General features: G+C 52.1%; 4 protein-coding genes across 4 annotated transcripts; 2 read left to right on the top strand and 2 right to left on the bottom strand.

Moving 5' to 3' along the window:
* Positions 1-7178: 7178 nt before the first annotated feature.
* On the top strand, positions 7179-8082 carry LOC128272827 (3-oxoacyl-[acyl-carrier-protein] reductase FabG-like). Its single transcript, XM_053010709.1, has one exon. It carries the CDS (start codon positions 7217-7219, stop codon positions 7982-7984), a length of 768 nt encoding a protein of 255 aa, XP_052866669.1. The 5' UTR covers positions 7179-7216; the 3' UTR covers positions 7985-8082.
* Positions 8025-8982, bottom strand: LOC128272826 (3-oxoacyl-[acyl-carrier-protein] reductase FabG-like). Its single transcript, XM_053010708.1, has 2 exons — positions 8430-8982; positions 8025-8362 (listed from the first exon to the last, which is right to left on the bottom strand). Exons 1-2 carry the CDS (start codon positions 8980-8982, stop codon positions 8145-8147), a joined length of 771 nt encoding a protein of 256 aa, XP_052866668.1. The 3' UTR covers positions 8025-8144.
* A 439-nt stretch (positions 8983-9421) lies between these two features.
* LOC128274840 (cell cycle checkpoint control protein RAD9A) lies at positions 9422-11084 on the top strand. The gene is made up of 3 exons (XM_053013165.1): positions 9422-9455; positions 9524-9762; positions 9843-11084. Exons 1-3 carry the CDS (start codon positions 9422-9424, stop codon positions 11082-11084), a joined length of 1515 nt encoding a protein of 504 aa, XP_052869125.1.
* A 776-nt stretch (positions 11085-11860) lies between these two features.
* On the bottom strand, positions 11861-13449 carry LOC128274112 (coiled-coil domain-containing protein 1-like). The gene is made up of 3 exons (XM_053012201.1): positions 13371-13449; positions 13041-13289; positions 11861-12873 (listed from the first exon to the last, which is right to left on the bottom strand). The coding sequence occupies exons 1-3, from the start codon at positions 13447-13449 to the stop codon at positions 11861-11863; spliced, it is 1341 nt and encodes a 446-aa protein (XP_052868161.1).
* Positions 13450-18425: the final 4976 nt, after the last annotated feature.

Below are 18425 nucleotides of genomic sequence, written 5' to 3'. Positions count from 1 at the left end.
AAACAGGACGGCTGTTAATGATAGCCACTCGTACGATCCACTCCGGGGCTTAATGGAAATTGCTGGAGGTTAAAAATAAAATTAATGCGATCGACAACTTTTCGAACGGGAATTGCTTGAAGCAGCAAACGGATCAACAAGCAGGATACGCAGGATGCGCGTGTGGTTGGAAATACTCTCAACTCGACCTCCCCGCAAACGGCACCGAAAGTGGAGTGATAAACAAGAAGCGCGAAGTGGTGGTAAAGTAGGCTGCTACAGACTCAATCCGCCTTATTTTAGCTTTCGGCGGACGATAAACTCGGACATTCGGATCTTTGGGCGCATTGAACTTTTATTCACAAGAACAAAACAAGTAGGACTAGGCCCAGAGTGGTAAAAGTGCCTCAAAACAGCTCAAACGCAATCCACGGGGATTATTCGAATTTAGTGTTACATTTACACATTAAAATTTGGAGTATTATGTAGCACATGAAATGAATAATGAAACATAGCGACGGAACCAAGCTGGTTTCATAAAACAAGTTTTTAGAAACATGAAAAATAAAGTTGTTATTGCAATTTTTTATCATAAATTTTGTATTTTGCGGTTATGCGTTAATGTACCTCGTCGCAGAAGAAAATGTTGGTGGAAAAATGGGCGTTTTTGGACTGTTGCTCGAGAACCCAAGTTTTAATCATTTTAACACGTTGTTCTATAGTCAAGCGATCCGTTTCTAAAATGACAGACACTAAAAGTTTGACACTTGAGGTGACAGATATGTTCAAAAACTTTAAAATGCCAGCCCTGAAATTTCGAAACTGCAAAATGGATAACCCTGCAGATAACACTTCAACAAGTTTCACTGCTTCCCGACCTTAATGCAGTATCTGTTGCCGTTGCCTGTTGCTGTCGTTTCCGTTTCAGAACAGAAAAGGTAACCCATTTCAGTTTCAAATTTCGCATAAGATTGCTGTAGACGGGCGGCTGTAACTCCTGGCCTATAGCGCGAGCTGGCCATGCAGCTTTAATTAAATATTCACTTTTGAGCCCGCGGCTGGAGGATGCGCTGGAATGCATCGATTCCCGGTGCAGTGGCGGCGGATCTTAAGCACCGCTTGCTGCGACGCTGTTGAGCATGTACACGACTTCGGCAATCGAGAGGTCGCCATTTGCAGTTATCCTGTTAACGAGCTTCCCTCGTTCGGAGCACAGTGACGGAAGTGCCATGGCCACAGACAACGAGAGAGAGAGAGGGAGAAAAAAAACGAAACGAATGGAAGCAAGAACGGTCGCCTGGCAGCGCCTGGCGAAGACACATCTCGTTCTCAGGGCCGCGCCGGGCCCGTTACTCGTGCATGCATCCTTTGGCCGTAATTCCATTTGCCGCCTGTCAGTGTCACGTTTCGGTTCTGCTCGTGCCAGGCCGGAAAGGCATTTATGTTTAACATCTCATTCGATTAAACAGGCTTGCCGGCGGCTCACGGACTCCAATCCGGTGATCCTTCGGGCCGGCACGACGTTGCCCGTGACGATGGGCGAACAATGTGCGCTGTCCACCCTGGGGGCCACCCACAATCACCCACACGGGACTGTTTAAACGCTTCGGACGCTCACTTTTTTCCCGCTCCATTTGATCCCGATGGACGTCGAGCGTCATCGACGCAAAGCATGAATAATGAGTTTTCGTTTGACGGTCCGCATTCGAGCATTCTTGCGCCCCGAGCATTCAAGGACCGAGTGCTCGTCGCTGATCGTTTGGCAGTCGGCCGGGTTGTCATGGTGCCGGCCGGCCCTACACGGAACATCTCCGCCTTTTGTTTCAGCGTACCCGGGGCCGTTCCGTGCACTAAATTCCTAAATTCCATCGGCCGGTGGCGGGTTTGCGCCCGTCACTTGAATAGGCTTCTTTCCGGGGAAAGGATCCGGACAGGGCGATAAAAAAGGAACCGTGGAACCGTTATCACGCAGCGCAACCATTGCGCTGGTGCAGAATTAATAGGTTTGTCCTTCAGAAGCACTTCATCTTCATCGATCTTGATTTTGCTACCCGGCTGCCCGAGTACCGGAAATCTGAGCTACAAGAGGACACGGTTCATCGTAATTTTATTTTTTTCGTTCATCTGCAGAAAAGAAAGGGGTTAAAATCGTGTCATTTCTCTTACAGCCGTGGCGTGAACCCTTCGCTCTGCAGCTGCAACAGCAGCATCTGCAACGTTGAGCCACTCTGCGTGTTCCGTGTTCGGAAAGCATGCCAATGGGCCATCCATCAAACCAATGAGCAACATTATTTCGGTATGATTTATCATGCCGGGGCCAAGTCCGCCACGGGATTTCGGAACGGACACCCGCGGGAAATTGAATTGCTCGTCGCTCTCTTCGGGCGGATGTATTGAAGTGCATCGCGAGCTAAATTATGGCGCTGCGCATAATTCATGCACCCTGGAGGGGCCTGAAGGGCAACAAAAAAATCAGACCAACGTTACACTACACGGAACTACACAAAAAAGTCATTATTTCGGTACCTCCGGGGGATAGTTTTCACGGTGCGCCTTCCGTCGCCGGAGGATAGATTTGCTCGGTGGAAGAAAGGAACGATCTGCACAAAGAACTATCCTCCATTATGCGATCCAATAAATCCTGCGTTCCCCGGGGAACGGCGCAGTCCATTGTCATGGCGAAGTTGAAATATATCGCCCCCATCATCGCTGTTTCTTCAGAAACTATAGCGAATATATGTACAGCGGTTTTTCATTCCGTAAAGCCACAGATTTATGAGCTGCACTACTTCGTTGATCGCTGCACAATTTGTCGGTATCTGGAGGTGGTGCGGTACGCAAATGCGGCTTAAATGTTCAGGCGGATTGATTTGGATGCCAAGCGGAACCGTAGTGCGATTAATCATCGTTACTCGATGAGATCAGTTGGCTACGGGACCGTGGTAAGCATCGCACCATGGCAACATCTGAGCTATTGAGTTAAGTATGCGCCAGATCAAAGCAATGCATGTATTGGCAATTGCAACACTCCCCGATATTTATATCAGATCATTATTAGACGCCTATTATCATTGATTCCCGACCGTCTCCGTCGGCCGGTTGTGTGGCGTCGGTGCGACTCCATTCTGTGCTTCCATCGCCGTCAGTCTGGCGGTGGCAAACAATTAAATTTACATAAACGGATTTCTATCATCAATTCCAGCAGCGAACAGAATAGAGCCCAAACTAGCCGCAGCATCTGTCATTAAGATAATGATCATCACGAAAACGCCACAAGCCGAGCCAACATAGAGTTGTTCCAAAAACCGAGAGTGACTCAGGCCCCCCGACCGACTTTCGTCGAATCATCGAAACCGCACAAAGTCGGCCATGGTCCGATGGGTAAAACAATTTATTTTAAACTAATATTCTCCCAGAAATGGTGCGTCCGTGCGTGCGTCGCCACGAGCCCTTGGCCCCACTGATTGCCTTGGCCCCGCTAGGCGTTTGATGATGATTTGCAAATAGTTTATGTTTGAGAAATGAAATTATAACAGCAACGGACAGGACGGCGTGGAACCCCGTTCTGCTAGGAATCTCGATACGTTGCGTCCCATTCGATAAGCCAGCGGCCCTGGTGGCATCCGGTTGCCTTCGATCCATGGTCCATGGCGAAATTCCCACGCTTTGTGAGCCACATTTGGGGCCTGCCGTGTCAGCCTGTGTAATCTGTTGACCCGACCCAGCCGACACCGAACTCCGGGGAATGGAACGGAACAAAGCTAGAATAACTTTCCGAAACATGGACAAAATTGATGATGCGTTAAATACATCCCACGTATTGTGCCGTGTGCCTCATCCGGATTATGATGGAAATATTTCGCTACCGGTGGCCGCCGTGGCACACCGGAGATGCTAAACCTCCCGTTTCCGATGCGAAGGCGGTCCACTTTTCCGGACCCTCAGGCGTTGTGGCGGAGTTCGGACGAAAATTTGCCAACATCAAATGACCACCGGCCGGACACGAAGCGTAGCCGGCTGGAATATTGTGTTAATACTAATTCTTTTAGCCGGTTCGGAGCCTACCGCTTCTGGGGGCCAAAAACTGGGATCCTGGAGCCGGAGATAGGGCGACGGAAATGAGATTTCGTTATCCGCAAAGAATGTAGAATAATAATCTAGCGGCACCGTCCGTAGTTTTTTGTTTGGGCCGTGTCCGTGCGGCATCCTCAAACAATCACGGAACCGAAACAAGTTTATCATAACCTTCGGGGCCTATTGCTCGATCAAAGGACCTTTTATTACTTAATACCACGCAACGGAACCACATTAGGGCTACACACTAAATAGTACCGAGTAACACGGCCGGGCAAGTAGCAACCGAACGATACCGGACCGGACCGAATTTAGATAGATGCAACTCTCACGGGAAAAGCGAAACCACCGGTGAAGGTTTCTATTTAGTTGTTTGTCGACAACCTCCAAAAACCGGGTATACTTTTGCCCGTTTACTAGGACAAATTAATCACTTCCAAGTGCTGCCGCAATGCCTGACCACATTCCCAACAGCCAAGAATGTCGAAAGCTCGCAACATTTGGCCAACCATTCCCAACCGGCCGAAGTATGACGAAAGCTACGATGATACGGTACTTGGGCCCGGTATTTATGCCGAAAGTTCGACCAACGCAGAGGTCATAACAAATATTTTTATCGTCAAACTTTCGGAACGCCCTCGCCTTCCGCCTTGCCTCCGACACGCTGTAACACTTTCGCATGCGGCTCTGCGGTGAATTCTCCGAAACCGAAGCGAACTAAAACTTTCTGCCGAACCAAAGTCCGGAGACCAACCGCAGGGCACATTTAACGATCCACAGTTTAGTTGCACACACAGAAAAAAACCCCGGCAAACCATCGGTGACATGCTTGTTTGCTGATGGTTGGTAGTCGCTGAGTCCCTGAGAAAAATGGTTGATTAATTCGTAGGGTGCCCTTAGAGCGGTCCGAAACGATAATTCCGAGTGACCGATGTTCTTATTTGTCGTTCCAAAGGAATACATTTAATTGGCCGATCGAACCTGCTGGGCGGTCCACCGTAAATCGTACAGATTGGTGTGCACCACCCGGTGACCATCCATCCTGCCGGGTAATTACATGGCCACATACACAATTTGTTTTATTTACTTTAAACATTAAGCTACAACCGACAACAATCGGCGGCCGGCCGCTGCCGCCTTTTGAGAGCCTCTAATCCGTGGCGACTCGTCGACTGCTTCCGACCCGGTTCCGAAATCCCGGGACGGAGTAGGTCGCCATTGAAAACAAACAGCAAAACAAACTTTCCTAAAGAGCGCCCTGGAACATGGCCCACAGCAGTCATTTGGACGCCCGAACGAAAGTGCACCGGACCGAGCCGGACCGGCCGGGGAATCCCTTTTTCGGGGGTCCTCACTGGGAGACTGTTTACGTTCAAATGTTCCCTCCACGTGCCATCGCTAACACTCACCTCGACTCGGGTTGGTTGGGAATCGGGTAGCTGGCTGGGGAATCAATTGAAAAGTTTATCTAGGATCTCCCGGATTTCCCGGTGCCCGGTTGAAATCCGACGACGACGGTGGCCAATCTCAAAGCTAGCAACCAGACAAGGACAAAGCAAATTTGAAATCAACAAACCACTTCTGGCAAACAACAGTAACACGATTTGGTGTTTTTGTGGAGCGCGATAGTTGAAATTACATACATTGTTTCAGCGTGAATACCAGAAATCCTGCGTAGCAAGGCGGTTCAAACTGTGCAGCAAATGTTTTCTGTAGCCAAACAATGTACCAAAGCCAAGCCAGCGAACCGATCCGCTAACAGCAGTTTTATAAGGATAAGCAAGAAATTATACTCGCGCGAAAAGCTCTGCCAAACCAATAATGGCTTCAAATAGCGTTCAGCCCGGAGCCTTTTTTACCGCTTACCATCCCCATTAATTGGACGCGGCCGCGGTCATCAAAGTGCAGTAAAAGTTACCGCGGGCCGTAGTCTTCTACGGTCCTACGGGAGACCCAAAAAAAACAAAAAAATCACGAGAAAGATGGCCATGGAACGGGCGACATTGGCATGAGCCATGAGTCAAAAGTTTTCTAATGAGTAGCGTGAGTAATGAGCATAATTTCTCTTTGCGTCCTCCTTTTTGGCCAAGACGTTGGCCAACTTTTTGCGCTGCGTTCGGCCTGTGCGAATTCTTATAAAATTTTGCGTGCCTTTTAATTTATTATGCACCATTTCTGGCAGATTTGTGCCACTCGCATACGTTTCGCATTAACGCAGGACGAGGAATTAGGCTTGGACCGCTGAAGGCCAGCGACCAGATACCGGACTGGGTCAACAGCACAAACATGAACGCAACGGACTTCCATCTGTGCCAGGTGCTCTCGGGGCATTGATTAAATATCGTGTGCTGGCACAGCCGTGCGCGTCCATAGGTTAATGTGAAGTTTAAAGCTTGAAGTTTTCATTTTTAAACATCTTTTCCTTTCGTTTTGATCAGTTTTAAAGCAACCAGAGCACATTCAGTTTATAATTATTAATAATAACGTGATTTCTTATATGATTTGCTGTTCAAATTGAAGAATGAAGGATAAGAAACTCGCGATGACGAATTCAGAAGATACCACTTTGATTCTCAGCTTTTAAGATGGCAAAAACCTTGAAAAATTTGCATTCACCGATTATGGGTCGTTAATACGAGTTTTAAAGGTTGTTGGCCGATTCAAGCGCCCGATGAAATAGAGACAGTCTGTGATCGTGATCCTCTAGCGCCGGTGAAGTCAACACCTTCTTCTAATTTGAGGACTGCAATAACCAAACATTCGTCTCTCTCAACACCGAAACGTATTCATAGAGGTATAGTAAATATCTTCACCAGAAATCGTGATAAAAATTAAGGTTTAAGACTAGAGTAGCCGACCATTGAGATCATATGTGCATTGGTAATCAACGCAACGCAGAAGGTTACAAATTTGGATCGCTCAAAGATAACTTATCTATTTTAGGAAAATATGACTAAAATCGTTCCTTTTTATTTTTGACCGCCTTTTCCCCATAGTGCACGGTCTCAGCGCGATCTCCGCTTATCACAGCTGGGCTTGTGTGTTGGTGCAGCGCAGTGTTGTGTTTGCTTGCGACCTCCCGTTACTAAGCGCAACGCGCAGCTACGCAGTCAGTCAGACGGCAATCACTTTATGTAACAACCAAAACAAAGTGGCCTGCGGAATGAATCTAGCCGGCAAAGTGGTTCTCATCACCGGTGCCAGCAGCGGCATCGGGGCGGCGGCAGCGCAAAAGTTTGCCCAACTCGGAGCATCGCTAGCGTTGACCGGACGCAAGGTGGACAATCTGAACGATGTGGCCAAAAAGTGTACCGGAACCGCAGGGGCGCCGTTCGTTGTACCGGGAGACATTAGCAACGAAGCCGACACGGAGCGTGTGCTGAAGGCCACGATCGAGAAATATGGCAAGCTGGATGTGCTGGTCAACAATGCGGGTATCATCGAAACGGGTACGATCGAGACGACAAGCTTGGAGCAGTTCGATCGCGTGATGAACACCAACATCCGGGCGGTGTACCATCTGACGATGCTGGCCGTCCCGCACCTGATCGCCACGAAGGGTAACGTCGTGAATGTGTCCAGCGTGAACGGAATCCGATCGTTCCCGGGCGTGCTGGCGTACAACATCTCGAAGATGTCCGTAGATCAGTTCACGCGATGCGTTGCCCTCGAGCTGGCCGCCAAGGGTGTGCGCGTGAACTGCGTCAATCCGGGTGTGACGGTAACGAATCTGCACAAACGTGGCGGGATGGACGAGCAAACGTACGCCAAGTTCCTGGAGCACTCCAAGAACACCCATGCGATGGGTCGCCCGGGCCAGGCTTCCGAGGTGGCCGACGCGATCGTGTTCCTAGCGAGTGACTCATCGTCCTTCATTACCGGTGCCAGCTTGCCGGTGGATGGTGGACGTCATGCCATGTGCCCCCGCTAATAGTGCCATCACGCAAACCATTACGCCAGTCGCATTTACATCCTCCTGTGCGGTGAACTGTTTTATTTCGCTCTGCCGTACGAATTAAAATAAAAATATCCTCCTTTTGCTTGACACAATGTTGTAAGCGATGCTGATCGTCGATACATCCGAAACACCCCTACCGCGGACACATCGCGTGTCTGCCACCGTCTACGTTCAGGGTGACGCCCGTAATGAAACTGGCGCCATCCGACGCGAGAAAGGCAATCGTTGCTGCGACTTCTTCAGGGACCCCTGGCCGCCCAAGGGCGTGCGTTTGTTCGCATTTCTTAAGGAACGCCGCATATGCTTCCTCATCCATTCCGCCGCGTTTGTGAATGTCGGTGACGATCACACCTGGAAGGAAGCGGAACCGGACTTTACAACTGAAAACGGACCATTCGCTCCACCTGCGGCCGCTTACCTGGGTTGACGGCGTTCACGCGCACCTGTTTCGGGGCCAGTTCCAGGGCGGTACAGCGAGTGAACTGATCGATCGCTGCCTTCGACAAGCTGTACGCCAGTATTCCCGGGAACGAACGGTTACCGGCCACACTCGATAAGTTCACAATGTTTCCCTTCGTCTTCACCAGCAGCGGGGTGGCCAGCATGGTCAAGTGGTACACAGCACGTACGTTGGTGTTCATCAGTTCGTCGTATTGCTGCATGCTCGTGCTTTCGATCGATCCGCTCCCGATAATGCCGGCATTGTTGACCAGAACGTCCAGTTTCCCGTACTTGGCCACGATCTGGTCGAGAACCCGCTGGTTGTCTTGCTCCTTCGTAACGTCGGCAACGAGCAACAGCGGGGCGCTCTTCGATAGGGCTTCACAGGCTTCGCCTACCTTCTTTAGGTTCGCCTCGTTCCGTCCCGTTAAAGCGAGCGAAGCACCGAATTTGGCAAAATAGATCGCGGTTCCTTCACCAATACCCGACGATGCTCCAGTGATGAGAACCACTTTTCCCGTAAAATCCATCGTGGACACAGTAGGCGATGCGATATTTGATCAATTTTAATCAGAGAACCACTTGACGATAAAAGAGCCAACTAGATCTGTTGTGGCTCGCACCAGTATCGCTGTCAAGACAAGGTTGTGCACCGCAGTGGCTTCCCTTAATTGCATTATCTTTCGCCTTCGACCGATCGTGACACATCGGTTTTGGTAATTCGTATTAAAACGAGAATCGTTTCTACATTTGAATCAATCAATTTGAGTCAATTTGTGAAGATAATAAAGTTTACTGATAAGTCAGAAGTACTGTTTCGATCCTACCTCAACCTGGTGTTATAAACATCGTCCACTGCCATCAGCCGGCTGTCAAATTAACCTCGCCGGTGGTGGTATGTTTTTGTTTACTTTTATTTGCTCCATTTGTTGCTCACTCGTTTCTGGTTATTGCAGGAATTGGTTCGCAATGAACTTCACGATTATTGGCGGTAATGTGAAATGTAAGCATCCTTTTCCTTTGCCCTGGTTGGTCTTATCTAATGGAAGTGCGTTCCACCGTTTGTTGTAGTACTGGCCCGAACCGTGAACAGCTTTTCAAAAGTCGGCAACGAACTGTACCTCGATGCGACTCCGGACGGCTTGGAGTTGAAAACGGTCAATTCCACCAACACGGCATACGCGGCCGCACTGTTTGAGCGTGACTTCTTCCTCAGCTACAGCAATGCGACCGGCACCGGCACTCCGGATGACTACTGCTGCAAGGTGTCGGTGCGCCCGTTGTTGAGAATCTTTAAAAACATAACCAAAGTAAGCCACCAGGACATGCACCAGTGCACCAGGTGTGAATCTGCACACCCTGAACTGAAGCCTGTTCGCATCCTTTCCAGATCCAAAGTTGCGACGTATGCTTGAATGTCGCTCAATCGAAGCTGGTTTTTCAGTTCCGGTGCAAGAGTGAGGCAGTGAAGACGCGCGAAATCTGTCTGCTCGAAGACGAAAATATCAATTCCCTCCGTTTGCAGCAATCGTTTACCAGTCAAATCGTGGGCAATAATAAGGTGTTTTCGAGCATCCTAATCCATCTGCACAACTCGGTGCAGGAGATAGCGTTCGATTTCAAGCCGGACAAAACGTTGGTGTCTAACCACGTGGACGACGATCAGCACGATCGGTCTTCGTTGCGGTCGACGCTCACCATTCACTCGTCCTCCTTTCTATCCTACAAGCTCGATCAACCGGTACACCTGATCTTCTGCTACAAGGAATTCAAATCCCTCAGCTTGTTCGGAGCGTTTAGCAAGCTAAACATTGAAATGAGTTTCTCGCAGCCCGGAGCACCGTTGATGTTGGAGATGAAAAAGCCTGGCCTAGTGCAGGTAAAGTTTATCATGGGCACGATGATGCCATCGGCACGGCCGGCACGAGCGCAACGACGGAAGGTCACCGAGCAATCGGTCGCCCGCACCGCCACCGCAGACATCAATACCGCCAGCTCGAACCTGTCGGACAACGTTTCGCGGGCATCCAACGGGGGCATCAATCATTCCCCCAAAGAGATTCCGGCAGCGAACGAAGACGACCGGGGTCCAGCAGCGCCAGCAGTGCTGCCGGCAGCGAACGACGTCGGTCGTGCTGCGGATGGCCCTACCAAGGCCCCCGAACGACCCAAACCAAATTCAGAAGCCTTGTTTAACACCGAACAACTTCCATTCCTCGATGGCTTAGACGCTCCGACGCCGAGCCTCGATGCGGGCGCAGGCCCATCCACTAGATCTTCGGTAGTTTCCGTGCGGCCATCAGTGAACGCGCTGCTGCTCGATGATGATGATGCGTCTCTGGACCTAGCAGCAGTGGAGGCTCTCAGCAGGAGGGCCTCTGCGGTACCACCCCGGAAACGTCACAAACTGCTGCATGGAGTGCAGCCCGATGCGGCGGACCCCAGCGAGGCACATCCTGCCGAAATTTCGATCGTGCCCGTGTCACCGGAAGTGATCGAGGAAAGGAGACGCAAGCAAGCGAAAATGCGCCACATCTTCCGGCGCTGTTTCGAGCCGACGTTCGACCCGAACAACGGTATGGGATGTAGTCAAATGTTGGCCGGGAAATCCGATTCCGAAGAGGACTCTTAGTGCCGCGGTTCGGGGACAAGGGTGCGGTACCAGCCTCTCGGTAGAAGTGTAAGCACAAAAGAGAGAAAAAAACCAACACCTGCTTGGGTACTTTTATTCACAATCTCGTCATTTGTTCTTTGTTTATTGTCTCTCTTGCGTCGTGTGCCTGGTTTTGGGTGTTGAGCGATCGTCGGGCTATCACTGTCTCGTTCCTGTTCCGGTGTAGCGGTAGTAGTAAGTCGGTTGTTGTCACGGACGTACGGGGACCGTACGAATAAATTAAATAAATAAATAATTTAAATAAATAAATAAATTATCTTAAAGTGTTCCAGTCAGTTTGCGTTCGTCCGTTGCGCTGCGGTGGCTGCTGATCGGTTGATCGTAAAACGGAAGTTCGCAGCACGCTGTGTTGATGAGGACGAAAGAGGCAGCGCAAGCGGGTAGTACGGGTTTGTGTGTCGATGCGGCAATGAGTCTTCTGTCGCTGGAAGGTCTTCTTTTCGGCCGATGAGAGTCGATGAAGTTGCGTGTGTGGAAGGTTCAAGAAGAGATGAGAGTCTCACGTTCCGGTACAGGAGCAGTTTGGTTGGTTTCAGGCCACAGTTGGCTAAGGAATGGCTTCCCTCCCATTGTCGACTATCGGCACACCACTGATCTCTGTTCGCCCGATAGCGAAGGGGGTCTTGCTTCCTGGCTTGGCTCGGGTGGCCATCCTCTCTCTCTCTCGCTCTGTCTGTCTGTACAGGTCTGCTGGTGTGTCACCGTTTCCTGCACCGACTCTCGGGACGTTGCTCTCACACGTCGGTCTCGGCAATGTCCTCCACGGCGCTCTCGTCGATGAGTTCGTCACTGTCGTCATCGTCATCGTCGTCGTCCTCGGCGTCGTCGTCCGCCTCCGGCTCGGCGACCCCACTCGTCGTCTGCTGTTCGTCCTTCTGGCCAGTCGCCGATGCGGACCCCCCGGACACCACGGCCGCCGCCGCTGCCGCCGGCGCCTCTTCGCTGTCGTCATCATCGTCATCGTCGTCGTCATCGTCCTCGTCGTCGTCGCCCACCAACGCGGACAGGTAGTCGTCATCGTCCCCGGTCGCCGGTTTCTTCTCCGGTTTCGTCACCGTTACGGGTTGAGCTGGAGCGTTGGCAACAACGTCAACTTTATTGTTATTCGTGTTTTGATTTTGTACCTTTTCTGGCGAGCCCTCGTCGTACTCCTCCTCCTCCTCGTCCTCCTCGACGACGGCGTCGGTCACGCCGGTCGCTGCGTCGGCCCCGCCGCCCTGGTTTGCGAGCGTTTCGGCAATCTTGTTCACCTCACTGTTCACATCCAGGTCCCCGCCGGCCGGCTTCTTCAACGGGCTGTCCACTTCGTTCTGGGCGGATGCCGCCTCGGCCAAGTCGAGCAGGGCCTGCGTGTTGGCCACCTTCTTCTTGGTCTTCTTGGCCACGGGCGGAGCAGCGGCGGCCACCTGTGCGACCGGCTCGGCGACGACCTGCGCGACCTGCTGAACGGGCACCGGCTGCGCCGCAGCCACCGTGTCGTCATCGTCATCGTCGTCATCGTCGTCATCGTCATCGTCGAAGGCTCCTAGAAGGTCGTCACCAAAAAAAGACAACGCATCGTCATCTTCGTCGTCATCATCGTCATCATCATCCTCTTCGGAGGCGGCGGCCGCAGCAGCCGGAGCCGCCTGGTTGGCCGTCTGTTTCTGCTGGTCAACGACCGCGGCCGGAGCAACGGGAGCAACCGCTTCCTCGTCGTCATCATCATCGTCATCATCATCATCGTCGATCTCATCTTCAACCGAGCCTGCTTGCGCGCGCGCGCCCGCCGAACCGAACAAAATGGAGCAAACACAAGACAGAGAGAGGGTGGTCCCGTTAGAAACAAGAAAATCCCGCTTGCCGATGGATCGACCGGGGCCCCATGTCGGCTTCATGAGGTTCGCAAACCCACGCGCGCCCAGCCATGCTTACCGATAATGTCTTCATCATCGTCATCATCATCCGCGTCGTCGTCATCATCTTCGGCCGAATCGTCATCATCGTCGCCGAGATCAAACTCGTCCGAATCATCGTCATCGTCGTCGTCGTCGCCACCACCGCCGCCGACTGCAACCGGAGCGACCGGAGCTACGGGCACCGGAGCACCGACCACTTCCCCCGCTAACGCTTCCTCTGCCGTCTGTCGCGAGATGATCGCACCCTTGCGTGCATTTCGTCCCTCTGCAATGGCAAAGCCCTTAATTAGCTCCCCACAGAACTGCGCCGGCCGGCCGGAATCAGAACACACGGAGCGACAGTTACCGTCGTTAACCGGTTTGGAGGCGGCAAAGGCGATGATGATCAGAATTAGTAATAGCTCCAACAGGAATGTGACTTTCATTTTTTATTTTCTGAAAAACAAAGAAAAGCTATGGTAAAGTTGACGAAATTCACAACACGCCCATTGGGGGCCACGGATCGAGGAGGAATGAATTGAAGCGACACGGAAGCTGTCCGAGCTCCGGCCGACGGGTCCAGTGAACTCGTTCCGGTGGCAAACAGCGGTGCTGCTCGATCCGCAACTTTCTTTTGCGGCCAAACACACACAACTGTGTTTCTGGGTGAACGGGCATCCGGACCTCCCGCCGCCGCCGAATGATATGCTAATTATTCATTCACCACTACCGCACGGGCGCGCCCCACTCACGCCGCCCGTGGCCGGAGACCTCAAAAACTAAATTCCTTGACCGTGATCGTTCGTCCGCAAGGTGCACTACTACGGGCGGACGTGTTTGTCCGTGGACCATTGCGTGGCTGTATGTGTGCGTGCGGCTTGCGCACCGGTCAACGGCCATCACGGCCCCCCATCGAGCGACGATTGGGTGGAGAATTTCTCTTCCCAACAACCCAGCAACAGGTCCCCGGGCGAAGGAATCTCGCTGAAAGTGAACTTTCCTTTTTCCCCTATCGTGTTCGGGACAGGGCGAGGCGGCCAACACCCTGAAATGATGAAATCTTTTCGCCAAACGGACCTTCGTGTTCGTTTTACTGTTTTGAAGCTACTAGACGGACAGGATCAACTTCACGACCATCAATGACCTTGGCGAGGGCGCACTAAAGTTGAACCTCATGGCACGAACTTCAGCGACTCGAAAAATACGTTCCATTACAGAGGATTAACACATTCCTTCTTCTACGAAGCCAATCGACATGCAGGGCCATAAAAAGGGCCAAGGACCAGCGCGTAAAACGGAGCCGACAAAACGGACCGCTTGATTACTTGATCCAGCAGCCGGCCGACCGGAGCACGCACACAGGAGAACATTTGAAGAAATGGAAAGTTCAAACAGGTTACGGTGGGTGGGATTATGGTTCAATCAACTTTCTCCCCGTCGTGGCCTTCGCCCGCCGCCGTCGAACTAGCAACGGGCGTGGAACGAACGAATGCCAGCGAAAATGTAAAACAAGGCCCAAAAAAACGTTCGACGTTCTCGTCGACCTGTGCCATCTTCTATGGTTCAACTTTGGGGCAACTTTCGCCCGCACAGGAGCCCCTCCCCGCCGGCCAGTAGAATCGACGGAACGGAAGATCACAACGGTCGCCGCCAACTAGACCGCGGGGTGGAAAGCACCTAATTGAGAGCCACATTATCTGCTTTACATTTCGAATGTGATCGGGCGGCCTACGGGTGTGGCCTACTTCGCCTCCGGTGGCCTCCGAAGGGAGGCCACCCCCCGGGGCGTCTCATCTCCATATTTAATTCCCTTCGCGAGCAGCGAGCATCGGACACTTAATTGGCCGCCGCAGCCGCCGAGGAAAGTATGCTAATCGTATCGTGCGGTGAGTACAATTGTCTGCCGATTAGATAGAAAGTCGGTGGATCTTCATTAGCTGCTTGGAAAGCCGCCGGTCGGATTTCCATATTTTCTGGCCACCACCAGCCTGATTTGTTGAGCTGGTGGGAACTAGCCTGGGTACCGTTGCACGGCGGTCTGTGGTGAGCTGAGCGCTGTATAAATTATTTCTCTACAAACCTGGGCCAGGCTTACTCAGATCGAGACAGCCAAGGAATTGGCCAAACGAAACAAGTGACTTCAACTGCAAACAAGTAAGCGACGAACCCGAGGGACGGACCCAGGGTCCGGCTGGTCGTTAAATTTACGCTTAAATTTCACTTTTTAACATCATCGTCTTCGCACCGCCGCAGGAAGGACGTGCTCATCGCCGGTAACCGGTGCCCAGTGGCCATTGGGCCCTAACACACACACGGACACACGTGCCACAAGTGCCGTGTCGCAAGTGTCCGGCACCAGGTTTCTCTTTCCGAGATGAGCTCAGCTCAAAAGCCTACGAACCGAGTGGAGCCGAAATGAAAGTGATAAAAGAAAAGAGAAAGTTTTGTTCCCCTGGCCTCACCCCGGGCGCTGTTACCGGATGGAAGCCACACGGGCCGGGCTCGATAGAAGGCCCCCGGGGGCGGTGCGTCATAGCCAACACGCTCGGTGACCCGGTTGCCCGGTGTCAAACTGCTTCGGGAGTAACAACAAATCCTTGACTCCTACCATTTGTGGAACAGCTTTTCAAGCTGCTAGCTGTTTTTTGACACTATCTCTTTGGGCAAGCCACAGTTTTCGAGCCTCACTTTCACAAGAGCCAGAAATGTGACAGCACACATACGGCAGATCCAAGCATCCTTTGTGAAGTGTGTTTGTTGATCAAGTCGTCAAATCATCAAATCAATGTATGATCAACAAAAAATGGCGAAACTCTAGCTCCGGGTGACTTCCAGCAGAAAGCAAACAGCTAACAAGCAAAGCAAATGCTCAATCGAAACCGTGCAACAATCTTCTAGCAAAATTTGTTGCACCAATTTAACAACACCCCTCCGCGTACATCCCGCGGTCCGGGAAAACCGCTCCGAACTGGCTCCGGACGACCCCCCAATCCAAACCGACCAATCCGTCGAATCCAACTCGGACAGGGGATAGGGATTTCTAGGTCAAAAGCGGCATAATAATTAATATTGATTCTTTCCTCAATTTGGAACCGTTATCTGTTCGATATACGGCCCGAGTGGGGGCCCGGAAACCACCACCACCACCACCAGCACCAGCCGGCCCCTGGCTCCAGAGGCCGATGGGGATCTTTGAATTTGCATTCGACTGCCCGTCATCCGGTGGGGCGCGCGGTGACGCGGTCCACAAACGGGTACACAAACTGGTGGCAGCCGATCGGCCCCGGACCGTGCTCGGGTGGCTGAAAGGAAGTGGGATCTCTCCCGAATGGGACAGACAGAGAGAGTTGGGGCTCCTTTACAACTCGCTCCGATACGGAACAACAACAACGAAACGAATCTTGAACTCGCACAAAACCTCGCACAACCATTGACCATTCCAAAATTATGCGATCCGTTTCGAACGGCACTTTGGCGCGTTCAGCCGGAAAGCGGGTCATAAAAAGTGGGCCCAGTACTCTCTCTCTCTCCCACTTTGGAGCACACGATCTCTCATCGAGTCGTAGGTTCTCTCTATCGTCCTCGATCGGCTGGATTAGAAGTGCTTCCTGCTGTTGCTTTCACGGGTGTTTGGCCGCGACCCCGTGACAAGTAGCAGTCCCACAGCTCACGGCGGTTATTCGGTACAAACTTGATGACAGTTACCATGCGCTAACTGTCCAGTACGCAGATCGTAACTCAAGTGTCACGAGGTTCACACGTGGAGCTTTTGGCAACCTTCGGTATGGGGTAGGGTGGTTTTGACCCGACACTTTCGACCCGCCGGTCCACACGGGCCGTGTTCACAGTGGACAATCTCACAGAATGGGCGTGTGTCTTGTCTTCCCCAAAGGCCCACGGGGAGCCCCCGGGGAGTGTCCTCAGCTGTCCTCCTCCTCAACTTGTGTGCCAAGAACTTCCCGGGGGCTCCCGACACCAACCAGCAGCAGGATTCGGGTACTCGGGGATCGCTGGGTACTCACTTCGGCGGAGGAACAACTGACTGAACGGAACCAGCTGACCCACACGGTCGGGAAAAAATAAAACTAAAACAAAAAACGAACGGCGCTCTACTTCTGTGCACTCTATCTACACCGCGCTTCCTCTGGGTCTGGGACGGCAAACACAGGGCGGCGGAGACACACTACTTTCTTCAACCGTGTACACCTCGATACTGACTGAGCTGTTTCTACTTCTCAAACTCTTAATGAAAACTTTTTTCGCCGATACCGCCGCGACCACCGAAGCTGCGCCCGTCGGGCGAGAGATCTCGGCCGCGCCGTGCCGACTTTCTTTCCCACTCTGCCGTCCGCCCGTCGTCGGTGACGGTGAAGCTTTCACGCCGAGCCGCGGAGCGGCCGCTCCATCGTCTCGCGTTGCGTGTGCGCCATCGCTGGACCCCATAAAGTGGGGGCCCGGGGCCAGTGTCGGGCCTCGGCGCTGCTGCTCAGCGATGCCGAAACGATGTTACTCCGCCGTCGGTGGCCCCTTGGCGTTGGCTGGGTGGGTGGCGAGACGAGGGGGTGGTGGTTCGAAGAAGTAGGAAAGAAAAAGAGGCAAAAAAGTGTTACAAATGTGTATCTCTCCCCCGTATCAGGGTGCCGTTCGTTCTTTCCTTCCTTCACCGTCTTTCGCCTTTCGGTGGCTTTCTTTCCAACCCTTTCTATTGCGGCTCGGGTGGCACAGCGCTTTCTCTCTCTCTCTCTGTCTCTCCCTTTCTCCTGTCTTACTGTTCTGCGGGTGTGGGCTCTTTTTATGTTTCCTTTTTCATGCTTTCGAGTCGCGACGCATAGCGCTTTAAGCTACGAAACGGATGGAAGATGCTCTCGTTATTATCAGTGCTCGGCGCCCGCACACACACACACAGTCATCGTAGCACACACACACACGTACCTGTGCTGGGGAACTGGCACGTTGGTGGCAGCATCTCAGCAGACTGGGTGCTCCACGTCTCCTTGGCGACGATCACCACCGAACCTCGCTCGCTTCGGAGGCACACGCATGCTTCTTCGACGTATGCTACGGTCTTTCCCTCTTTTCTCTTTCCATTTTTCGTTTTTCCAATGGCCTGTGCTTGTGTGTGTATGTGTGTGTGTGGCTGATCTAGTCCCGAGTGCCGAGATTTTTTTAAATAAATACGATCACAGCAAAGATTAGCGTTGGATCACAAATTTCCCTCTAAACATCTGCACAGCGCCTTTAGGACGAAAATAGCTTACTCCTTAGGAGAGGCCACCGAGTCTTTGGGGAGGAGAATCGCTCTCTTGATCCTCAACCCGATCGGGGTTGTTGTTTGCTCTGTTGGGTCTTTCGGATCTGGTGACAATTAGAGAATCATTGGAGGCATTCTTGGGAGTCTCAACTCTTGGATTTACGTCCTCCC

The sequence above is a fragment of the Anopheles cruzii genome, chromosome 3, assembly GCF_943734635.1.
Source record: "Anopheles cruzii chromosome 3, idAnoCruzAS_RS32_06, whole genome shotgun sequence".
NCBI classification, from domain to species: Eukaryota; Metazoa; Arthropoda; class Insecta; order Diptera; family Culicidae; genus Anopheles; species Anopheles cruzii.
This window is presented reverse-complemented; position numbering and strand designations above follow the sequence as displayed.

Coding starts and splice junctions, on each gene's coding strand:
- LOC128274112 (XM_053012201.1), bottom strand. CDS start 13,449: ATGAAAGTCACATTCCTGTTGGAGCTATTACTAATTCTGATCATCATC. Junction 13,290..13,370: donor CTCCAAACCGGTTAACGACG/GTAACTGTCGCT, acceptor TTGCCATTGCAG/AGGGACGAAATGCACGCAAG. Junction 12,874..13,040: donor CGATGATGAAGACATTATCG/GTAAGCATGGCT, acceptor GCGCGCAAGCAG/GCTCGGTTGAAGATGAGATC.
- LOC128274840 (XM_053013165.1), top strand. CDS start 9,422: ATGAACTTCACGATTATTGGCGGTAATGTGAAAT. Junction 9,456..9,523: donor TATTGGCGGTAATGTGAAAT/GTAAGCATCCTT, acceptor CGTTTGTTGTAG/TACTGGCCCGAACCGTGAAC. Junction 9,763..9,842: donor TCTTTAAAAACATAACCAAA/GTAAGCCACCAG, acceptor CATCCTTTCCAG/ATCCAAAGTTGCGACGTATG.
- LOC128272826 (XM_053010708.1), bottom strand. CDS start 8,982: ATGGATTTTACGGGAAAAGTGGTTCTCATCACTGGAGCATCGTCGGGT. Junction 8,363..8,429: donor CGTGAACGCCGTCAACCCAG/GTAAGCGGCCGC, acceptor GCTTCCTTCCAG/GTGTGATCGTCACCGACATT.
- LOC128272827 (XM_053010709.1), top strand. CDS start 7,217: ATGAATCTAGCCGGCAAAGTGGTTCTCATCACCGGTGCCAGCAGCGGC.